Source organism: Melozone crissalis, unplaced genomic scaffold (assembly GCF_028551555.1).
Source record: "Melozone crissalis strain CALT ecotype California unplaced genomic scaffold, PUWL_Pcris_2 ptg000027l_1, whole genome shotgun sequence".
Taxonomy (NCBI): Eukaryota; Metazoa; Chordata; class Aves; order Passeriformes; family Passerellidae; genus Melozone; species Melozone crissalis.
Genome location: NW_026535805.1, coordinates 50,624,996 through 50,647,768, shown reverse-complemented (window position 1 = coordinate 50,647,768; position 22,773 = coordinate 50,624,996). Strand labels below are relative to the sequence as shown.

Below are 22,773 nucleotides of genomic sequence, written 5' to 3'. Positions count from 1 at the left end.
GCACTGACAGGACTGTTAGCTGAGGCCTCAGAAACCCAAAATCTGGGTCCTCAAGATGTGTATTTCCATATTTATCTCATCAAGCAGTTCAATCTCACTGCAGATTCTGAGGACAGTCTCTTTTAAGAGATAAGTTGTCAAAATACTCCTGCCAGGATAGGAAAGACCAAGGTAAACTACTAATGCCCATGGCAAATTTAGCCTGACAAGGCAGTAATCTCTTCTAAAATACCTTTGGCACTAATGCACCAAAAATTTCCCATCATCCAACTGCATGCCCTGAATCCCCATAACTGGGAGACTGAGATGAACCCGGATTCTACACGACACTTAGGCTGATTTAAAAGCAAATAAATGTTCTTGTTCCTTCACAGCAGTTCATGCCAGTCTGTGATTTACACAGGCTGATCTGGCACACATTTACATTCCTGTGAGGGCTTTCTGTAGTTTTTAACCGTATCACTTCACCTCCCTCCAGCTATAAAAAGAGAATGATGGTATTAATGTAACATTACAGAGGCACTGTCAGTTATGACAATTAACTAAAAAAAATATTCAGAATAGAGAGTTGATTCTGCTTTATTGAGGTAGAGCTTTTTTTAAAAAACAACAAAAAATTTATTTAAAGTGAGGAAGACCTGCTGCAAAAACTGAAGCTAAATACAGACAATGATACAAAATGTTATTTTAAAATATCTGATAATTAACACTTGTAGAAAACCAAACATTTGTTCCTTGCAGTTGAAATTCAAGCCTTCGCAATTTGCCTGCTGAAAAGGTAACATGACCCAGCATCTTTTTCTGTATTCAGAACAAATCCAGATTTATGGGCTGTTTTTGCCACAGCAGTATGCAATATTCCAAAACAAGATCTAAAAAAAAGTAATTAAAAATGTGAAGCTTAACAGAAAATGAGACAAAGCCTAAAGCCAAAGAAAAGCACTGCTAAACTTATTTGACATCATTAAGATCAGTAATTTTTCTAGGAAAAGGAGAGATGCATTAGATCACACCTATATGGACATAGGTAAATACTTGATATGGTGCAATGCTGACATTTATGTCTATCTTATGGAAGTTAAGGAGAGGCTGGAAGAAAATGTCAGCAATTTCCCTTGCAAACAATTTTAAAATAACATCTTAATTAATGGCTTCAACATAATGAGTAGAAAGACACTTTTGAGACAAAATAAGAAATATAGAATATGGAAAGAAAATGTGGAAATTAAAAAAACCAGTGTAAAAGTTATAATTATGGAGTGCAACATTGTAGCAAAATGTGGAATATGACATTTTCTCAAAGAAGGGTGTTCTTTAATGTTTGATTTTTGTATACTTTCAAGCCTAATCAACAAGATGGGAGATTTAGTCTGTGAAACAGACAGCAGCCCACAAGCTCTAAGTGATGTGCAGGTGTTGGAAGGAAAAATTACTGGTTGGTAGAATTGTCTTGCTAAGCTTTAGGGCCTGGCAGGTTTCAGTGATCTCACACCCAGAGGGAGGTTAACAAAGCTGGGGAGAAGGATGTACCATTCACAGCAGACACAAAGAATGTAGAATTTATGGGCCACAAGGACATTGGGCAGAACTTCTTCCCAAGATAAGGAAGAAACAAATAAACCTTACCCAGCAACTGTGCTGAGTCAGCTGTGAGTGGGTAAAAGGGAATTCTGCAGGGGGAGATCCCAACCACCACTCACAGATCACTGACCCAAAAACCCATCAGCCCAAGAGAAGAGAAACACCATGGGACTGATTAGCATGAGAAGAGAGAGAATCATTAACCAATAGAAGATAGAACACTAATTAATATATGAGAACTATGAAACTTGTAGCCAATGAACACTAATTATTGTTTGCTGAAATGTATAAATAGTAAAAAACTGTGATAGTTGTTGAGCTTGATTTGTGGAATTCCACTGGGCACCTAGGCTTGCAGAACTCTGAAATAAAACAATCAATGCCTCTGTCACGTGTGTAATTATTGGCTTATATTGTAATTATTGTTGCACACTGGGAAACAAATCAAATTTTTGTGGACAACAACATCCTGCCCTTATAAATTAAGATGTTATCTCAGAAACCCTGGTCAGAAGGATGTATTTGATGGGGAGTATTTGAACCTGCCAAAATAACTAGAAAGCATCATGCGAAGGACACGAGTGGCAAAAACTAACTGCATATTTTATTATTTAGTAAAAGCTTTCTAAACTAAAGGTCTGTACCAGAAGCAGGACATTGTTTGTGTTAATAAGATGTGTCTTTTACCCTTTTTTTTTTTTTTTTTTTTTTTAATAAAAGCGTGAGGGAAGGATGCCACTTTAGGGACTCCCATCTTCCAGTACCACATCTGCGATTCAAGAAAAATTCGCAGAGCGTTCGGGAGTGCCATAAAGCAGCTCGTGTTCTGGCTTTTCAGCGCTGAGGCGAGGCCAGGTTCGCTCCGCGCGCGGCGTGGCCCTGAGGGAGGCTCGGGCCCCCGGGCGGCGCGGTGCTGAGGGCGGAGCGGTGCTGAGGGTGGAGCGGTGCTGAGGGCGGAGCGGTGCTGAGGGTGGAGCGGTGCTGAGGGCGGAGCGGTGCTGAGGGAGGAACGGCGCTGAGGGAGGCGCGGTGCTGAGGGAGGCGCCGCGCTGAGGGCGGCGCGGTGCTGGGGGCGGCGCGGTGCTGGGGGCGGAGCGGTGCTGGGGGCGGCGCGGTGCTGAGGGCGGAGTGGTGCTGGGGGCGGAGCGGTGCTGAGGGAGGCACCGTGCTGAGGGCGGAGCGGTGCTGAGGGAGGAACGGCGCTGAGGGAGGCGCGATGCTGAGGGAGGCGCCGCGTTGAGGGCGGCGCGGTGCTGGGGGCGGAGCGGTGCTGGGGGCGGAGCGGTGCTGAGGGCGGAGCGGTGCTGGGGGCGGAGCGGTGCTGAGGGAGGCGCGGCGCTGAGGGCGGAGCGGTGCTGGGGGCGGTGCGGTGCTGAGGGCGGAGCGGTGCTGGGGGCGGAGCGGTGCTGAGGGAGGCGCGGAGCTGAGGGCGGTGCCGCGCTGAGGGAGGTGCGGCCCCGAGGGCGGAGCGGCGCCGAAGGAGGAGCGGCACCGGCCCTCTCCAGCCGCGGGGCCGCTCCGCTCTAAGATGGCGGCGCGGGCCCCACGTGGTGCGCGCTGAGGCGGGCGCGGGGCGGGCTCTGGCGACATGGCGGCGGCGGCGGTGGGCAGCGAGGGCGGGAGGAGCGACGGAGCTGAGGAGGACGAAGTGGAGGTTGGTGGATGCCGACACCGGGGCGCTCCCCAACCCTGGGGAAGGGTCCGGCCCCCCGCGGGGCGTGGCCCGGCCCCGCTCCGCCCGGCCGGAGGGCAGGCAGGGAGAGGGGCCGGCTGCGGACAGAGCACGTTTCCCTGGGGCCGGAGGGTTTCTCAGTCCCCATAGCGGTGCTGTCCCCAGAGCTATGGGGTTCTGGCTGTTCTTCCTCGGGCTTCCCCGAAAACGGCGTGGTCAGAGAGCGCATCTGCAGTTTCTGTTGCTTCCTGTCGCCATAAATCACAGAATTAGAGACGAGTTTGTGTTGCAAGGGCCTTTAAAAATTATCTGGTTCCAAATCCCTACCATGGGCAGCGACTCCTTCCACTACACTAGGTTGCTTAAAGCCTCATCCAGCCTGGCCTTGGACACTTCCAAGGATGGGTCATCCACAAATTCTCTGGGCAATCTGTTCCGGTGCCACACCTCTCCCCTCAGTTAAAAAAAAAAATTAAAATTCATTAATGAAAATTTCAGTATCTAATCTAAACCCACTCTCGATTTAAATCTCTTACTCCTTGTCCTGTCACTACAGGCCCTTGTAACAAGTCCCTCTCCAGCTCTCTTGTAGGCCCTCTATGGGTACTGGGAGGTGCTGTAGGATCTCCCCAGAGCCATACTGATGCTCGTTTTCTAAGGGTGGAAAAAGTGTTCCCCCATTGCTCGCTAGGAAGAAAAGGCCAGGGTGTGAAACAGGTGTCTCTTGGGGTCTGTTTATCCTGAAAGGATGTGTCTTTGTATGCTGTTCTTATTGGTAAAGATGGATTTTGGGGAGGCCTTTTTTTTTTCCTGAGTTCTGTTATAGCTGTACATGATCAACTTTTCTTGTAGGAGCAACTGGTCATGGTTGAGCTATCAGGAATTATTGATTCAGACTTCCTAGAAAAATGTGAAAACAAGTGCAAGATTTTGGTGAGTGATTACAGCACAATAGGAAAGGGGTAAGTTATTACGGATGTGAACAAGGGAGTGAGGCTGCTTCTACATTTTTTGATGTAATAACATTAGATCAAATCTTTGATAGGGAATTATGTATGCTGTGCTTGGCTGCATGTTGTGGGCTCTCAGAAACAGCATAAAGTCTTTGAATATATTATTGCATAAATATAAGGAAACTTTTTCAGAAGTATATATAAGCATGGACCAGTATCTACTCTGATTTCAAGTTCTAAGTTAATTTTTCTTTAAATTATGTATTGCAAATGTTAAAAAACCATAAATGTTAATCACACTTATTAGAATAACTGGAAACCAGCAGACAGGTAAAGCAAAATATTTAAGTTTTGCACTGTATTTACAATGGGGCTTTTTGCAGACGTGTCCTGGCAAGTTCAAGTTTTGTAAAGGATAACTGGGTATTAAGCTTTTCATGAACAGTTTTGGATGTTTCCTTCACTGGAAGGTTATTGTAGGAATCTGGTTTCCCTGTCCTGTTCCTTTTGAGTTTTTTAATCACTTTATCTCTATAGGACAGATTTTATTTGCCCTTCAAAACTTATGTAGGCTATGAGAGTTGTATAGATAGTATTTGCAAATCAGCAGCACTTGTACTTTCTCAAAGTAGACCTTTATTATAGGCTGAAAAGATGGAAGAGAACATCTGAGTGTGCTACTGATCACAATAGATGGGTGGTAAAGTCAATTCTGAATGTCTCAGAAGTAGAAATACAATCAAAATTCCTGAAATATTCATCCTGAGATGGATATGCAGGTTTCCCTCCTTGTGCTGATCTAATCTCTTGCAATGTGTTACATGTATCATTCATACTGATGGCTGAATGGCTGCAGATGCTGCAGTACTGCTGGTGGGATTCTTTCAGATGTTGTGCTTTGTGATTCCCTTGTAATGTTACTGGTAAAAGGTTAAAGTATCCATGCTGTGTCCTACTTGTATCCATATCTACCTGAGTTCACTCCACAGAGTAAGCATTCCATGAGACTTTTCCTAAGGGACAGCTGTTGTTAACACTTTAATTAAAGTGTCTGCTCTGTGTTACTGTGTTTAGCAAGTTTTCTGTGTCGCTGGTGGCATCAAGGGAAGACAGTCTCCAAGTGTGCATAGTCCACAAAGAAATGCAAATCAGCCAAAGAAATAAAATTTTGACTGTAAAACCCCTATAATGCTATTGTTTAGTACTGATGTGTTATTGATTGCATTTATTTCTTGTAGAAGGAAAAAACCCACAAAAATATGTTCTGTGTGATAGCTTAGTGTTATTTGAGTTCTCAATTTATGCAGAAGAAAGGGAATCCCAGAGCTTAAATCTTGTTGATCTTGTACTTTTGAAACACAGAAATATATAAGAAGAAAATTGCACAAATTCACATTAGCCTGTGTGATATTCTGTATTTTATGCAATTTATCATGTAATTTCTTATCTTCAAAACCTTTAGCAAGTGCTTGTCTTCATGTCCTGAATAATTCTGATGTTCACAAGGTACTATTCAAAGACATTTTGCTTTAATTAGTGTCTTCTGTTCAGACATTGATTTTTATCAAAATACAGTATGTAGATATATATTATATAAGAAAAATGGGATGCTGGCTTGTGTATTTGGAAAACCTGTGTTCTAGAGGAAGGGAATGAACTGACAGAAGTGCTTCCTTACTCTTCCACTCCTTGTTTAAAAAAAAATAAGATAGCAACAATTTCCAGCCCCTTCACAATAGAGACACACAGTAATCACAGAAGCTTCTGTGACCTGCAGTGGCACTTCTGGTGCTGATGTAATGCCTTATGCTGGACTTCTTCACCCTGTCTGAAGAAGTTATTTTAAAGTTATTCCACTTTCTAGAACTTGTATTAATTGAAGCTTAGAAAATAACATAATCTTCATGCAAACACCTAAATTTTTGTTAATTTGAAATGGAGGTTGCATTAATTTCCTATAGGAAGTTACAGCACTTTAACTTAAATAGACTGTTGGCTGCCATTTGATCTGAACTTGTCTTAATATACTAGAGCATATTCTATACTGTTCTGTACTAGGTTTTATTATGATTACTAAAAGAGTATAATATGGGTATTTTTTGTATTTAATATACTTAAAGGAACATGTATGATGAGGAATTGATATAATCTAAATTCTGCTATGTCTGTCTTTGCTGGTCTTACAGTGAGAAATGCACCTGGGCTAATACAGACCTGACATTATGCAATTTTTTCCTTCTTTACATAGGGAATAGAGACAGAGAGGCCCATTTTACAAGTGGACAGATATGTATTTGCAGGAGAATATGAAGGTAGGAAAACTGATGTGAATCCAATCTGTCCCTTTTCACGTGACCCAAGGAACTTCCTTAGCATCAGGTGGTGTTGTGCAGCTGGTCCTGTGAGATGCAGTAGTTGTGGGTAGCTGTATAACACCATGTAGAGCAGCAGCAGTCTGAGCTCACTGCTGAGTTAACCATGCATCCATGGTACTTCCAGGGAAGCTATGTGTGGAAGCTGACTCTGGGGTGCATCAACCATATTACTGCAGACAAAAATGTGGGATATAAAATGCCTTCAGGTGCTGCTGTCTCCTGTGTGAGCAGGACTGGCACGTTGTGCAATCTGTAGTTCTTTCATTTGCTCTATGGTGACAACGCTGGTCTGGGAGAAAATGCTCTGGGGCCCTCCCTTGTAGTGATCCCAATGACTGTGATACTCCTGCCTGCTCTGAGTTCCTGAACAGTGCTGTGCCTCTGTGAGGGGCTGGAAGTCAGCACATTCCCACAGCTGGCCCAGTGGATGCATTGCCTGCAGCTGATACAAATTAGTCTCTCAAACTTTCTCACTTTGTTTTTCATAGATGCCTTGGGAACCTGTGTGGTTTTTGAAGAAAACACAGAGCAAGGTAATTGTTGTGATTTGATGTTCTGTTTGTTTCAGTAGCTGGGGAGGTTAAAAATATTTATCTTGTTTCAGTTGCCAGTGGAATTCACTATAATGATTGAGGTTTGGGTATTGTTTTTTCTCCTCTCTTCTTAGTAGATGCAGAAGGCAACCAAAAAGTACAGCTGAAGTACAAGTGCCACACAGTGAAGAAGTTGAACATGACACGGACCCTTCTGACAGAAAAGAAGGAAGGAGAAGAGAATGTTGGTGAGTGATTCTGCTCTTATGCATGTGGACATGAGTGGATTATGCTTAATCCACAAGGAGAGTCAGCCTTTATTAAGTGTTTGATTCAAGAGCATGCAGGAAGTTAAAGGAACTTCCTTCTTTAGACACCATATGAGTACATTTAAATTAAAAAGTTAAATACATTTCTGACCAGTGCTGCATCCAGAAATCGCTACTAGGAGATGACTACAAAGAAGTGTAAGAGCAGGGAAAACATACACTGATGCTCCATGGTACATTCTTCTGTCATCTAGAAGTTTCAAAATCAGAGGTGCTGTTTAGTTGTTCTTTCTTGAATTTTTTTTCCCTACTTCCATAATTTTTTCTAAGGACATTCTGAATCTCTGTAATTGTTGAAAAGAACTGAATTGCACTTAATGAATTTACAGTTAAATGGAAATGAATGTAAATTACTTGCAAAGACGTACTTAGAAGACCTATTTATATTGATTTTCATTCTGCAGGCAGAACTTGGGGTTCATATGTTTGCTTTATTTATTTTTTTGTACAGAAGTCAGAACTTTTACATAGCCAAATACCGAGTGTATTTGACTATGTAGTCAAATAGTATTATATATACTATATAGTATTACTATGTATAGCAGTGTTCATTAGAACTGACCTACTGCTTTTTGCTTCTTTTTTTCACTCAAGTCAGTGTTACTGCTTCATATTTTAAGAATATATAGCCATTTTACCTTAAATATGAGCAGTCAGCAGGACACTGGCCATAGGAGGTATAAAATGAAATGTCAATTAGAATCTAACCAAACATCAGCATTCCTATCACCACCAAGTACCACTTCTCTCTGTAGAATTAATTATGTAATGTTAAACTGAAAGCATTATTTTCCTAGTCTAAGTAATATTAAATTGAGACTAGAAAGTATTTTGCTTAATACAAAGGCCTTTTTATTCTGGAGCAGCAGTACTGCTGATAAGTACTGAAAACCACTTTGTTTCTGTACTGTGACAGGAATTTAACTTGTGCATACAAAGTAACTGTAACATCTTGAGAACTGACAACATGTACTGAGTAAAAATCAAAATGGGAGTGGAATCCCATGTCTATTTGGGGTTGGTTTCAACCCATTGTTCCAACTTACTGTTACTCTTGAGTTAAAGAGAGTGCAAGAACTTGTGTCCTATCTCTGTTGTCATTACCTATTGCTCTAATATTTAGGTGAACAAATATTCTATTCTCTTCATTGCATTCGTGAAATATTTTCTCTGCATTTTGATGAATGTCTAAGTTATTTTAAGAGCCTGAGAGTGGCATCAGACACCTAAATACAACAGGAACTGCCACACTGGATCAGAGGAAAGATCTTTTTAGCCCTGCATTGTATTTTCTGACTATGAGAAGTAGTAAATGGGTATGTAAAAAGTAATAGGAGAGGAATATGCACATCTTTCTGTTCTAAGTGGTTCTTTTACTTAGATCTTCGTCTGGCTCAGCCTTAATAACAGTGAACTTAAGTTAAAAACTGCTGTTAACTCCTTTTGTCACTAATAGAATTTTCCTTCTTTACATCAGGTGGAGTAGAGTGGTTGCAGATCAAGGACAGAGATTTTTCCTACAGCAGGCTTAATATGATTTGCAGTTTTCTGCCTGAAAAGGATGATTCTGAGGAGTCAGCTCAGGCCCAAGATAAATTGACTGAAGAGTCAGAGGGAGAGGTGAGTGGCCAAGGCAATTCTAACATGAACTGTGACCTGGAAAAGCAGCCCAACTTGGAAATGGATGCCCCTGTTCCTTTGCCTGACAGCTCTGCTTCTGGGGCAGAGCAATCTCCTTCTGGAAATGCTGCCTTAGAGGATGTACCTCCATGATACTAAATCTGATCTTTTCAGGACTTCTTCACAGAATTAATGGGCCAACTTTTATAGACCATGACATGGTTTCCACCTGCTCTGAAAAATGGATAGTGGAAAAACAGACATTATGTTCTTGTGCATTGCTTTTGTGTTTGAATTATAGTGGGAAGGGCTTAATTGTTTTTTAAAATTACTGACTGGAAATGTATGTATCACTACCTCAAAACTGGACAAGTGGAAGTGGTTACATAATTAAAAGAAACTCCTAGCTTAGAAAAATGTTGATGTATTGTACAGTCTGAAACATTTTGTAAAAAGAAAGAAACACCATTGTTTAAAATAAAGACCTGAATTTTTCAACTATGGCTTCACCTTGTGCGCCGTATTCAGCCACATACTCTGTCTGCTCTTGTACTTCAGTTATTGAAAGAAAACAGATCAAGTAAGTGTGGCTTATTGAATGCTCCTCAAATTGCTTAGTTTAGATTCTTTCTAGTGTCCTTTGTCTCCTTGAAGGAGTTTAGAAATCTTCTATGTGGGAAGGGACTTTAGGGGTCTCTCATCTAGCTTCCGATGTAAAATAGGATCAATACTGAAATTCAGGGCAAGCTGGTCAGGGCTTTTCCACTCAAGCCTTGAAAACCTCTGCAAACTTGTCAGCAAATTAAATCCAGGTCTTAAAGAGGCATCTGTCACACTGCTTCCCCCATTTTCTGTATAATACAATGCGTGTTATACAAAAGGAAATGTGGTCACCTCGTTTTTCTTTTTCCTCACAGTAAATTCTTATCTCTAATCTTCCTCTTTGGCATTTTCCTGAAGGATTTTATGCTTAAGATCCTGTACCCATGCATCAGTGGTTCCCAGACTAGTCCATGTGATTGTGTTCTGCTGCCTAGCTAGTCTGTGGGTTGATACTGCTACATCATTTGTTCTGCCACACACCGTTCTGTATCACAGTTGAGTGTGTGGTGCACTCGGGATAATGTTTTCAAAAGCACAACAATTTTAAAACAGAAGACATTTTCTCACTGACCCTTCTTTCCTACCTTTCTCTGCCTCCCTCAAAACAGGGTAACTGCAGCAGTGCTGTGAGAATGAGAACACCTGATTAATTCCAGTATGATTATGTAATACCTTAATTAGTAATGAGCAGAGGAGAAGCTCACCCACAGCGTTGTTCACAGCACAGCATCAGTAAAGAGAAGTCATTAAAACAGTAACAGTTTCAAACCATCAATCGCGTTATTCCCTTTTTTTTTCTGTGTTGAAGCAACTTGAATCCTAGGGGAAAGGGAGGCAGGGAGAGGAAGGAAAGGGAACACGTTCTGTGTGCCTCCAGCCTGGGTGTGGATCTTTCACATGGTAGTGTTGCATTTGAGGTTTCTGGGAGACCGCACAGCCATCCCTCTGGATTTAACTGCAACCATAGAAGTTTAAAAAACATCATCATTCACGCTTGATTTGTGTGGTGTTGATAGATAGAGGACAATTATAACTGGAATAACGATCCTGGGAATACACAGGCTCTTGAGTGCCGGAGGGAGGGTTTGCAGTGTGCTCGGTGGCAGCTGAGCCTCCTGCAGGGAGGGCTCTTGCTATGGCTGCTTCAGCCACCGAGAACAGAGAGGTGCTTCGGGAGTTTGTCCTCTGACAGAGTGCAAACACAGCAACTCTCCCATGTTTTGCTAACTGGTTACTTAGTCTAGCACTATGTGCGTCAGTTTTTTTCCCTATGTACAAGGAGTGTTCCAGCAGCATTGGTTTCTGCCTTCTCAGCCTTTTCTTTAAGCACTACACTGAAGCTGTTTCTTTGTTCTAGTTTATCTGGTAATCAGTATTATTTTTTGAAAACGTTTTATGTATATCACACACAATGAGTACATTCATAATAATGAGGGGGTCTTCTAATATTTTAAGTGTTATTTCTAATGGTCGAGCTTTTGTTCCTATTACTGTTAACCCTAACTTTTGCAACCATACAACCTCTGGATGAAACACCTTTTCCTGATATCCAACCTAACCCCTCCCTGACAAAACTTCAGGCCATTCCTCGGGTCCTGGCACTGATCACCGAAGAGACCAGTGTCTGTCCCCCCTCTTCCCCTCAGGAGGAAGTGGCAGACTGCAGTGAGGTCTCCCCTCAGCCTCCTCCGTTCCAGGCTGAACAGCCCAGTCACCCTCAGCCGCCCCCCGCATGGATTCCGCTCCGCCCCGTGGGACGATGGCGCGGAGCCGCGCCCCGCGCGTGCGCCGTGCCCCTCTCCGCCCCGCCCTGCCCTGCCGGCGGATGTGACGCGCCCGGCGGCTCCGGCACGGCGTTCCGCACGTGAGGGCAGCGATGGATGCGCTGGATCGGGTGGTGTGAGTGTGCCGGGGAACCGCTCCGGGAAACGGGAGGGGCGGCGGCCCGGGAGGGATGCACTGCCGCAGCCCCATGGAAAACGTGCGGGGAGAGGAAGCCGAGCGCCGCCGTCTTTTTAGTGGCGGCCAAACAGCCCTTGCTCAGTTGGTGGCCTAAAATAACCGCGGTGACCAGCTGGCGTTGAATCTGTGTGTTTGCACACACCTCAGAGGATTCATTTCTGAAGTTTCAGTGATGCATGGGGAGCAGTTGCCATAAACTAAAACAGCACAAGTCCCACCTCAACGTGAGGAGGAACTCCTTTACAGTGACAGGGCGCTGGAACAGGCTGCCCAGGGACATCCTGGAGTGTCCCTCTCTGGAGACAGTCCAAGCCCACCTGGACACATTCCTGTGGCACCTGCTCCGGGTTACCCTGCCTTGGCAAGGGGGTTGGACTCCATGATCTCCAGAGCGCCGTTCCACCTGACGATGCTAGGATACCTATGTGTGTGGGGGGGTATTGTTTGTTTTAAAGAAGAAAATAAAACTAATGCTTTACTGAGAAGGTAATCTAGTGGAGAGCTGTAATTCTTAAGCCACGTAGCCACTGATGTGTGTATGGTCTGTGCCCCTGCGCAGGCTGCGGTGTTTCACCTGGATGGTGCTCAGCCTTCCTCGCTCTTTCCTGACAACAGCTTTTATTTTGGGGGATGTTGGTGGTCTTTGAGGAACTTTGTTTTCTTCTCACATTCACCTGACACAGGGCTTTTGGCATTGATTGTAATTCTGCAGGTTGGGATTAGTTTGAGTCATTGAAACAAGTTACATTGAAACAATTCTTGTTTGGATTCACTGTTTTCTGTAGTGTCAAGTGTTGTTACATATATTAAGCTTTTAACTTTTAATTTCTTGTTACAGAAAGCCTAAAACTAAGAGAGCAAAAAGATTTCTTGAGAAGAGAGAACCCAAGCTAAATGAAAATACAAAAAATGCTATGCTCATAAAAGGAGGAAATGCCAATTTAACAGTGACGGAAGTGCTTAAAGACATTGTAAGTTGTTGGACGTAGCATGCAACCTTCCTCTCTCTTTCTTACAATTTTCTCTCTGCTGGACTATCAGTATTTTCATACTCTCCCTGTACCCCAAATCTTGGAATTACCTGTGCTCCAAAGGTGTCATTACCTGCTTCTTAAGGAAGATTGCTTTCTTCCAGTTTCTTCTTTGCCAGAAATGTTGAGCTTGCTCTTTTATTTTTTCACCATTGTCTAGTATATAAGTGAAGTGTTGCCAAGTCTGTTTGAAAACAAGAGGATTAGGAGGATTAGGTACAGAATTGGGACTGTATCACACAGCTAAGTCATGTCCCAGAATCCTGTAAGCTGACTGTGTCTATTGATAGGGAGCTTTCAGCCTCTCCTAAAACTCAGTTACCAAACTTGTCTCCTAACTCTATAGCTCAAAATATTACAGGTGTTCCTACACTCGTTTTCTCTTTGCTTTGTTGTTTTCCTATTCTTTTATGCTTCTATAATCAAGTTGTTGTTCTCTCCCTGTTTTTCCTTATGCCCCTTAGAAGCAGAGGGATTGCTTTGATTTCAGCTGTTTCTCAGTTATTTTTTTTTTATTTCTCAGTTTCTACAAATAATTTCTTGTGTAATTAATTTGGAAACAAGATTGTCACCAGCTCGAAGAGTATTACTGTGAGCAGGCCTTTTGAGGTACCTTCTTCTAGGCTGCTCTGCATAGTTACTGTTTCACATGTTCCTGTAAACTGTTGGGTTGTAAAAACAACACTACTGTACATGTTTTAGAGGTGACATGTGTTAAACTTTGTGTTTTGCAGTATGCTGTGAAGAAGCCTTTTGCTGTACTGTATAAAAGGTAAGGAATCTGACTTTGACATCTTTGAGTCTTCTGGCAGACAAACAGCTTTTATTTTGGGGGAGTTTCAGGGCATGAATAGACATGCAGGATAGCCTGGGGGCTTGAACAATGACCAGCGTGCAGAAGATGACTGGTGATAATTCTAAATAGACTGGGAACAAGCTAGCTGTGATCAGCATTGGTGCTGAGCCCTGTTCTGTGGCAGCTGGTACAGAGCAGGATTCATCTCTAAGTCTTGTTCAAAATGGGAACCCAGTGTCTGCATGAATGTAGTGCAGAAACAACTGTAAATTGCTGTCTAAATTTAATGAATGAACAGGCAAAGGCATTTACTCATAGTGTCACTGGTGGTAGTGGTGGTGGTGGTGTTCTGCAGGTCAGGCCCCAGGAGACAGGAAATGTGGAGGAAAGTACTTGGAATGGCAGTGATGGAACTGAGGCATTCCTGGCAGTAGTCATAGGACTTGTGATTTGAACTCAAACTGAGCCTTTACTGCTGGAGTTTCTGGTAGAATGCAGAACTTTTTATGATCAGAGAATTAATAAGAAATTGTTATCTGGGCCTGTTCTGGGGCTTTTTTATTTTTTGTTTTGTTTTGGGTTTTTTGTTTGTTTGTTTTTGGAGTTTTGGGGTTGTTTTTTTTTTGTGTGTGTGTTTTGCTTGTTTGTTTTGTTTGTGTTTTGTTTATTAACTTGTTTTTTTCTCCTCCTCTCAGGAAAAATATTACCAGGCCTTTTGAGGACCAAACATCATTGGTAAGTATAAACGATGTTTTCCCTTACAACAGTTTTGAGCAGGCTATCCTTGTGTGCCAAAAGATGAACCATCAGGAAGGAAGAATAGCCTGTCTGCATAGAGCTTTGCTGGAACTCAGGGGTAAAAAGAGAGTCTATTGCTTTTGGAAGAGGCAGGCCACTCAGGAGGACCACAAAGATGTTGTGAGGGTATGCAGGGAGAAAATTAGAAGGGTCCAAGCCCAACTGAAATTTAATCTGGTTACTGCCATAAAAGACAATTAAAAATGTTTTTGCAATTAGATTACCAACAAAGTGAGGACTAAAGAGAATCTCCATCCTTTACTGGGTGCAGAGGGAAACACAGGGACAAAGGATGAGGAAAATGCAGAGGTACTTAATGCCTTCTTTGCCTGTAATAGCAGCGGCAGTTGCTCTCTGGGTACCCTGAGCTGGAAGACAGGGACAGGGTGCAGAATGAAGTCCCCATAATGCAGGAAGAGATGGTTGGTGACCTCCTACACCACTCAGACACACATGTCTATGGGGCTACATGGGATCCATCAAGGGTGCCCAGGGAGCTGGTGGAAAAGCTCACCAACCCCCTTTCAATCCTTTAGCAGCAATCCTGAATGGCTGGCTGGCTGGCTGGCTAGAGGCTTTTTTTTAAAGGGCAGTTTTTCAATGTGTGTGTTGTTGCATATTTGCAGGGCACATTCAAAGAATTTGAGTTTTTTACATCTCTTTAATAAAATATGCAGCTTTTAGAGAGTGCACAGATATCAACACACAGTGACTAACAGAGCTGTATGAGCACATGTTTCAAGGGGAGTCCCCTCTGCTCTGTTCTTGGCCTGTCTAGAGTCAGCATTTCTCAGGGACCTGGTGGCAAAACTCGGTGCTGAGCTGTGTGATTTGTACATGCAATTAGTCCAGCCTCTGCAAGTGTCTGTCTGACCTCCCAGAGGGGCAGAGCTGTAATGTCCTCTCTGAGCTGCTGCTGTTGCAGGGATGGGAGATGAAGTGTCCTTCTGTGCTTCACAAGGGCCAAGTGCTTGTGGGAAGCACTGGGTAAGTTTGTGTGTGTGTGCGTCACTCTTGATACACAAGATGAGGAGCTGCCTTGGGAGGCAGAAAAAGACTTTAGACATCTTCAGAAAGAACTGCTGTAATGTTGGCTGTGGACATTGTACCATAGTAAGTTCTCTAATCTGTTCCTCCTGGAGAAAAGATCTCTGTGATAGTCACCACTGGCTTGGTTTTAGGTAGCATCTTAGTCTTAAATAATAAATCGACATGAAGTTGCTCTGTAGTAGGGCTCCTGTGCCAAGTGCAGATGTTGCTAGCCTGGATCTTGAGGGAATTAACTGGCTGTTCAGAAGCTGTCAGACAAGGTCAATATGCTGCATAAAGCTTAGTTGGGAAACTACAGTGAGACATTAAAATGGTAGCCAGCTTGACAATACTTACTTGTCAGGCAAGGAGAAGTGGTTGAAAATATCTTGTGGAAAATCAAATAACCAGGAATTACAAGAAAGGGTAATAGATAAAATAGCAAGAAAAATTTGCCTGACTTGTATTTTAAGATGCAATGGTAAATAAAAAAAGAAATTATTTGAATCTTGAATCCAGCTGTCAGTTTAACATAAGTGCTGAAAAACACTCATTACATGGTCAAAACTATTCTGGTAAGTGCAGTTGTTCTTCTCATTAAGTAGCTCCTAAACCCATATGTTTGTGCCACATGCCTTTGCAGAATGTTTTAAACCCTGTGAACTGCAACTCAAAAGTTTGATTATATTCTTCAATTGCAGGAGTTTTTTTCCAAGAAATCAGATTGTTCTCTGTTTCTCTTTGGATCTCACAACAAGAAGCGACCTAACAACCTGATAATAGGTAATAAATCTCACTTGGCTTTTTTTGGGATGGTAGGTGTAGTTTTCAGTGAGTATTTAAATAGCTGGATTTTCTTTTTTACTCTCACAGGTCGCATGTTTGACTACCACGTGCTAGACATGATTGAGCTGGGCGTTGAGAAGTTTGTAGCCCTGAAAGATATCAAGGTAAGGAATTGCTAATTCAGTATTTCAGCGACACCTACTGGTGGAGTTTTTTGGTTGCAATTTCTTCTGTTCCCTGAAATGAATCACGGTGTTTAATAGAAGTGTTTAATGCAGTATACGAGGATTGTCAATTTGTGTACTCCAGAATGTTATTTTTATGCTCTGCTTTTTAATTTCGTTTCGTTAGTCTATTCTGTCCCTGTTGATCACAGGTCACAGCAGTTTTTCTTTCAGTGTTGAATGACTGGCCACCTATTAAATCAATTATATGTTCCCTAACTGTCTGAATTTTTGTTGTTTTAAAATTCTTATTCCACAGAACAGTAAGTGTCCTGAAGGGACAAAACCTATGTTGATATTTGCTGGTGACATGTTTGATGTGAATGAAGAATACAGAAGACTGAAGAGCCTTCTTATTGGTCAGTATTTTGATTGTTTGGGCAGTAGGATTGCATGGATCTGTAATAATGTGATCTGTTGGGAAAAGCTGGTTTGTCAATAAATGCTTGCTTATGTTCAGCACAGAAGGAAAACAAGAACTAACACTTGTAGGTTTCATGTCACATAAAATTAAAGTTAACTAGTAGTGATGACTTTTAAAGGGAGGAAAAAAGAATGTCCTAAAAGGCTCTGAAGATGAAACTTCATATTCACTAGAATTCATTACTTAGGTTGTGGGAAAACTTGGTTTTCCAAAATGTGCTTTCCTTATAATTGTACTGGGTTGTCATTTTTCTAACCAAATGTTTTGAAGCATCTAAATTAAAATCAATGGATTAAGTTCAGAAAGTGGAATGTTTTTTGTTTACAGAAAAGTCAATTCAGTCTAATTCAGCTTCTATTTCTGTGTTGAAAGCAGTTTTTGTTGGGAATTCCACCAATTCTAACAAGCATGCCATTGTTTAGAATATTTGGAGAGAACACCTGCAGTAAAAATCAGCTGTAGATAAATTGTTCCCTAACTTCAAGGTAGGCTTGGAGCTTAGAGAACAAACTGGCATGAAGTTTTTTATTATCCTTAAGTTGGAGGCTCTGGAAGATAAAGCACATTGTAGCTTTATAGAAGCTATATGTAGACAAAGAAGTTACAGGATATTGCATCTCTTGGCACTGAAAAAATGCTTCTTGCTTGGCAAAACTAGATCTAGTAAGTAGGTGGAGTGATTTTTCTTTTTAATAGTTTTCCTAAAAGTAGATTAGGTTTTTGTTGGTCTGTTTTTTTAAGTTTTGGTAAAATACTGAACCTGGCCCAGTAAGCGCAGTCTTGTTCTTTCAGTTCCTTTCTTGGGTTTCTAGATTTCTAGGCAAATGGGTAAACGATAAAAGATCTGTTTTGCTCTTTAAAAACAGACCCCCTGAAAAAGAGGGTTTTTTTCCTTAGTATTATTCTTTAAAGCAAGATGTTTCATCCGGAATGAGACTGAAAGGGAGCAGGAGAGGAGTAAATTTTCTTCCTCTCAATACAGTTGATTGGTTCTTGGGGATGGGTGAAAGGGTGATAACTGAGCTTGTGCATCTTTGAAGATGCCTGAATACAAAGATAAGTATGTTTTGCTGCTGCATGCTTGTGTCACTGTAAATGGCTATTGACACAGGAAGCAGGTGCATTTTCTGAAGTGTATCTTGTTCAGGCATCTGTACAGTTTTGGGCATCCAGATGTGCTCAAGCAGCCCATGATCAAACAGCTGAAATGGCAAACGTGCATAGTAAGATAGTTGCCAAATAACTGAGCAGGCCTTCCTCTTTCTCTTGATGTTTGCCTGTCCTTTCTCCTCCCCTGTTTATTAGCCATGAATGACTTGGCAGTCAAATGTACTCCACACTCAATCTTCTTGAACATATGCCAAGTACTCCAGGTCTTAATTATGCTACTGAGTTCTGTGAAATACCCAGATGCACAACAATAGTCAAAGAAAAAGGTTAAGGAGAGTAAAGGCCTGAAGGTATCACTCACAAGTTAAAATCGTTTGGGTATTAATCTGATCTGCTTCAAAACTGCCTTTAACCAATAAGGAAGAAGTGATTTGTTCCATTTCTGCAAAAGATGGTTGCCTTAAGCTGCTACTCTTGCTAAGATACAAGAATGTCTTTATAACAACAGTTGCAAATATTTTGTTGCTGTACCAGTATTGTTGGGATCCCAGAGGGAATATCAGATAGCTGACAGCTTCTTGTTGCCAAAGCAGTGATGCCAGTGATGCTGAGGAGCAACCAAGCTTTCATTGGCTTTTGTGACATCAAAAGGGCTTATGTATGCTTGGACAATCATCTTAGAGCAGTTTCTTGGTAAAGTTAAGGGCAAGGGTGAATTATTGTCTTCATGGTAACCTAATGCTACAGTCTGGGTAAACTGTGAAGTGGAAGAAGCTGTTTAGGAGAAATAAATGATGGATGCATTTTCTTTAGAGACCTGGAAGAGAAAGACATACCACTTTTTCTCTTTTGGTTTTTGTTGGTCTCTAAGTGATAGTGTAGTTCATTTAAATGATGTAAGTCTTGGAATGCATTTAATGACATTCTAATAATTATTTATGCCAGCATCTATAAGATGTTTCAACTCTTACAACACTGCCTGCTTGTTGTTAGTTCTGTTGTTACTCATCTATTTTATCCTAAAAATGGCCAGACCACTATAGAGCATGCTTATACACTTTCTAAATGTTGGTTTGCAGATTTCTGCAATTTTAGATTGGCTGTCGCCTCTGGTCTTCAAACATCCTTCCTCACACAGACTCTTTTTGAGTGTTTGGAAGGATTTGAGAGCTTTTTCTGGCCAGGAAAGGGACGGCTGGGAAATGTTTAAACTGCTTTCACGCTAACCAAAGCTACATAGAATACAGTGTTACCAGCTTTTGGATACAAATTGATACAGAAGGAGTTACATTCAAAAAACAATTAAGAATTTAGTCTGGAAATAGAAAGGTCCTGAAAAGCTCTCTGTATGAAAGAGCAAATTAAACTTTCTGGAAACATGTTTGAGGACCAGAGGCAGAGAGAACTAGGAATGGAAAGAAAGGAGAAAGCAAGTCTCTAGTCCAACCAAAGCAAGAGTTGTAAATTAAGAGTATGTTTAAAAAACTTCAACTCTCTGGGTGTACTGAAGTGTAAGGTTTCTGCAGCTGTTTGGTGTTGCCAGGAAACAAATTCCTGACCACCTGCATTTATGGGAAGAGATCATCCTGTGGGTAAAAAGATGTATGATGCCACAGGAAAATATGAAAGGGAGGTGTTGCCAATAAAACCACTGTGAATGTAAGCTTGTGTACCTGCAGAGAACTAACTGAAGGGAAAAAAATATGCCACGAGTGAACAAAATGTTTTATTTGCAACTTTTCCTCTAACTACAAGTTAGACTCAAAATAAGAGAGTATTTAATTGACCAAGAAAGTTTCCTGGGCTGACTCCATCTGTTATTTGCCAGCCAAACTGTGTTTTGGATACTCTAAAGAGTATAAGCACTCCAGTGCTTATACTTTTTCAAAAAGGTGAAGGAAAAGACAAGTAACCAAGGGATCTGAAAGCAGGGCAGAGCAAAAAAGAGTGATGTGTTTTGCATCTGTTAGCTGTTCTCCTATGTTTCAGCATTGCCCTGTCATGTTTATTAGCACACCTTGTTCCCTTGGTCAAGGTCACATTCTTTCTCCACCCTCTGCATATGTTGGACAGATTGCTGTGCTCATTGCAGGCTCTCTGATTGCACAGTATATTTTCATAGCCTGATATAAGAATCTTGCTAGAGGCAACCCATTTTGTATTTAACCTGTATTTCAGCATTCTCTTTGCAAACTGGGCAAATATTTGAAGTGCCTTATTTTCATAGATGTGTTGCTTATTAATAGAGAAAACATTAGACATAATGACAAATACTGCTTTACATAGAGGACAGGAGTACCTTGTTGTGAGAGACATATGAAAGAAATTCTATATCTAAACTTTTTCCCAAAGTCAGAGAGAGAAAATGTAGGTAAGAATAGGTGGAGTTTTGTTCTGCTGTGTACTGGTTTTGATCCCTCTTTCTACTGTTCCAAATCTGGCTATGATTAAGATTTAAGTATTATGTTTGAATGATGTCTTTAAATAGATACCTGAGGAAATGGCTTCTCTGTACAGTTCTGTGTTTGTCTGAGCATTGACTGGCCTAAACACCAAATAAGATATTTTTTTCCCCCTTGATTTTAGAGATGAATATTTAAAAGAAAAGACAATGCAATTATTCCCATTAGCTCAATAATGCTAAGTTACTTCTCTGAAAGTGTATTTGCTCTTTTGGATTCACCAGTGCAAACCAAAATGTGCAATGTTAAATTTATCTCCTGTATTGGCCAGGCTGCAGTTGGAAATAGGGGCTATTTCTTGAGATTCCTGTTTCAAAATGGGCCCACATCACATCACCAATTTGTTACAGGTATCTGTTGGTTTTGTTTTCAGCCAAGAACCTGCCATTTATTCCTTTTAAATACTCTCTCAGATTTCTTCAGAGGTCCCACTGTGCCCAATATTCGTCTGGCTGGTTTAGAGTACGTTCTGCATTTCACAGCTGTGGATGGGAAAATTTACATGAGAAGCTACAAGTGAGTATCTGTTTTATGTGTTTGTCTGGGGTTTGGTACAAAACCTTAGTTGTGAAATTGAACTGGCTTGAGCTGCATTTAGAACATGTAATGTGTAGAGGTGCTCCAATGTAATTTGTACAGCAGAAGACAAGCACATAAGCCCTAGATCTGCTGCCTCCTTCCTTGCTGAGCTCCTCCTGGCTCAGGATTGCTCTTTCATATGGCTTGGTTAGTAAGGTGGTGTGAATTAACTTAGTGAATTCTGGGTACTGTCTTAGACTTGATGGCCTTAGTCTGTTCTCAGGCTGATTTCTACAGCTCTCCTCACTTAGGTGTTTGCCAGGGAACAGCAGGGGATAGGCTGCAGACAGAGATGCACAAGGAAAACCAGGAAAAGGCAGGAGAAGGAAATCTTTCTTGTTGCATTGGTGTTCACCCTCACAGTCACTCCCTGCCTTAGGAGACTGTGAACATTCATAGCTTGTGTTCCGTGTGATTTTGATTTTTCTTAATATAAAATCATTTTAATCAGCCTCACTCTTAAAAACAAAGAACCAAAACGCTTCCTCAGATAAGTGCTCAGATTATTTTGCTGTAAATTATAGTGAATATTTTTATGTCTAATAATACCCAGGGTGCTGTTTTGATTTTGAAAAGTGATATGGCTTTCAGGGAACTGGAGCTGAGTTTTTAAAGTGATTCTGATTATACTAGTCCCATTAAAAAAAATAATAAATTACATTAGTCAGGTCATATTTTGGATGTGTTCAAACTGTAATGGGACTGATTTATTATAAACTGTTATTGATGGATGCCTTCCCAAAATACAATAGTATTTTGAACTGCAGGATTGAATGACCTGTTAAGGAAGATGGATTAATCTCTAGCACAGGGGACAATGTTGATTTTCATTGGTTTTCTCCTCCTAGAGTGCTTCTGAAGAAATCTGGCTGTAAAATACCCAGAATTGAACTGGAAGAGATGGGACCTTCATTAGATCTGGTTATGAGGAGGACACATTTAGCCTCAGATGACCTTTATAAGCTGTCTTTGAAACAGCCAAAAGGCCTGAAGGTATGTACCTTGGGAAGGGCATTGCTTTCACATCTCTCTGAAGAAGAGCAAAGGCTGAAGTATTACTTGTTGTGTGTTTGACCAGAGCTTACTTTCATCGAGTCCAGCTGACATTCCTGGGGCCACAGCACTTCTGTGGTGCTCAGCTGGCAGCCAGCCTCTCCTCTGGAAGCACACAGAACACAAAGCACAAATCTTAGTCTCTCCAACCAATGTATGAGGCCTTGCTTTTGGGCACCTGATTCTCACCAGAGCCCTGGGACTGTACTCAGAACTATTAACATTGCTCTTCCCTTGCAGCCCAAGAAGAAAAAGAATATCTCCCACGATGCGCTTGGTACAACTTACGGCCGAATCCACATGCAGAGGCAGGATCTCAGTAAACTGCAGACACGGAAAATGAAAGGCTTAAAAAAGAGGCCAGCAGAGAAGTCAGCTCAAGATGGTGGGGCTAATCCCAAAAAGTCAAAGTCAGCTTGACAGTCTGGGACAGTTTTCAGAACTCTTTGTGCTTTCAAATTTAGTATATATGTTGTAATATAAATTGTCAGACATTAAAGATTGAGCTGCTGTTAGCTTTAGTTTTGTAACAAAAAATCTTTTAAATAATTTGTCATTTTAAAGGGAACACTGAGGTATTGAGCTTTAACATGGAGCTTGGTTATTTAAAATAAAAAATATGATATAACTTTCTTAGTTTTCCAAAGCTGAGTGTTTGTTTCTTGGTATTAACAGTGTATGGGAGTCAAACAGGTGACTCATATCATGGACAATTTCACAGAGTGGATTGGAAGGGACTTTAAAGATCATCTGATTCCAACCCCTTTGCCATGAGGAGGGACGTTTTCTACTAGACCAGGCTGCTCAAGGCCCCATCCAACTTGGTCTTGAACCCTTCCAGAGATGGGGCATC

At 41.6% G+C, this 22,773-nt stretch overlaps 2 protein-coding genes across 3 annotated transcripts; both read left to right on the top strand.

Annotated features, from left to right (window-relative positions):
- The first annotated feature begins 3,167 nt into the window (after nucleotides 1–3,167).
- Nucleotides 3,168–9,540, top strand: GTF3C6 (general transcription factor IIIC subunit 6). Of its 2 annotated transcripts, none has more exons than XM_054280174.1 (6): nucleotides 3,168–3,235; nucleotides 4,106–4,186; nucleotides 6,455–6,518; nucleotides 7,070–7,114; nucleotides 7,252–7,362; nucleotides 8,921–9,540. In XM_054280174.1, the coding sequence occupies exons 1-6, from the start codon at nucleotides 3,170–3,172 to the stop codon at nucleotides 9,214–9,216; spliced, it is 663 nt and encodes a 220-aa protein (XP_054136149.1). In that variant the 5' UTR covers nucleotides 3,168–3,169; the 3' UTR covers nucleotides 9,217–9,540. The 2 variants fall into 2 exon arrangements, with proteins under 2 accessions (XP_054136149.1, XP_054136148.1); XM_054280173.1 differs by having other exon boundaries at nucleotides 7,249–7,362.
- Nucleotides 9,541–11,505: 1,965 nt separating this feature from the next.
- On the top strand, nucleotides 11,506–22,531 carry RPF2 (ribosome production factor 2 homolog). The gene is made up of 10 exons (XM_054280172.1): nucleotides 11,506–11,565; nucleotides 12,467–12,599; nucleotides 13,394–13,431; nucleotides 14,151–14,190; nucleotides 15,984–16,065; nucleotides 16,156–16,232; nucleotides 16,552–16,651; nucleotides 20,702–20,804; nucleotides 21,716–21,860; nucleotides 22,161–22,531. Exons 1-10 carry the CDS (start codon nucleotides 11,543–11,545, stop codon nucleotides 22,338–22,340), a joined length of 921 nt encoding a protein of 306 aa, XP_054136147.1. The 5' UTR covers nucleotides 11,506–11,542; the 3' UTR covers nucleotides 22,341–22,531.
- The last annotated feature ends 242 nt before the right edge of the window (nucleotides 22,532–22,773 follow it).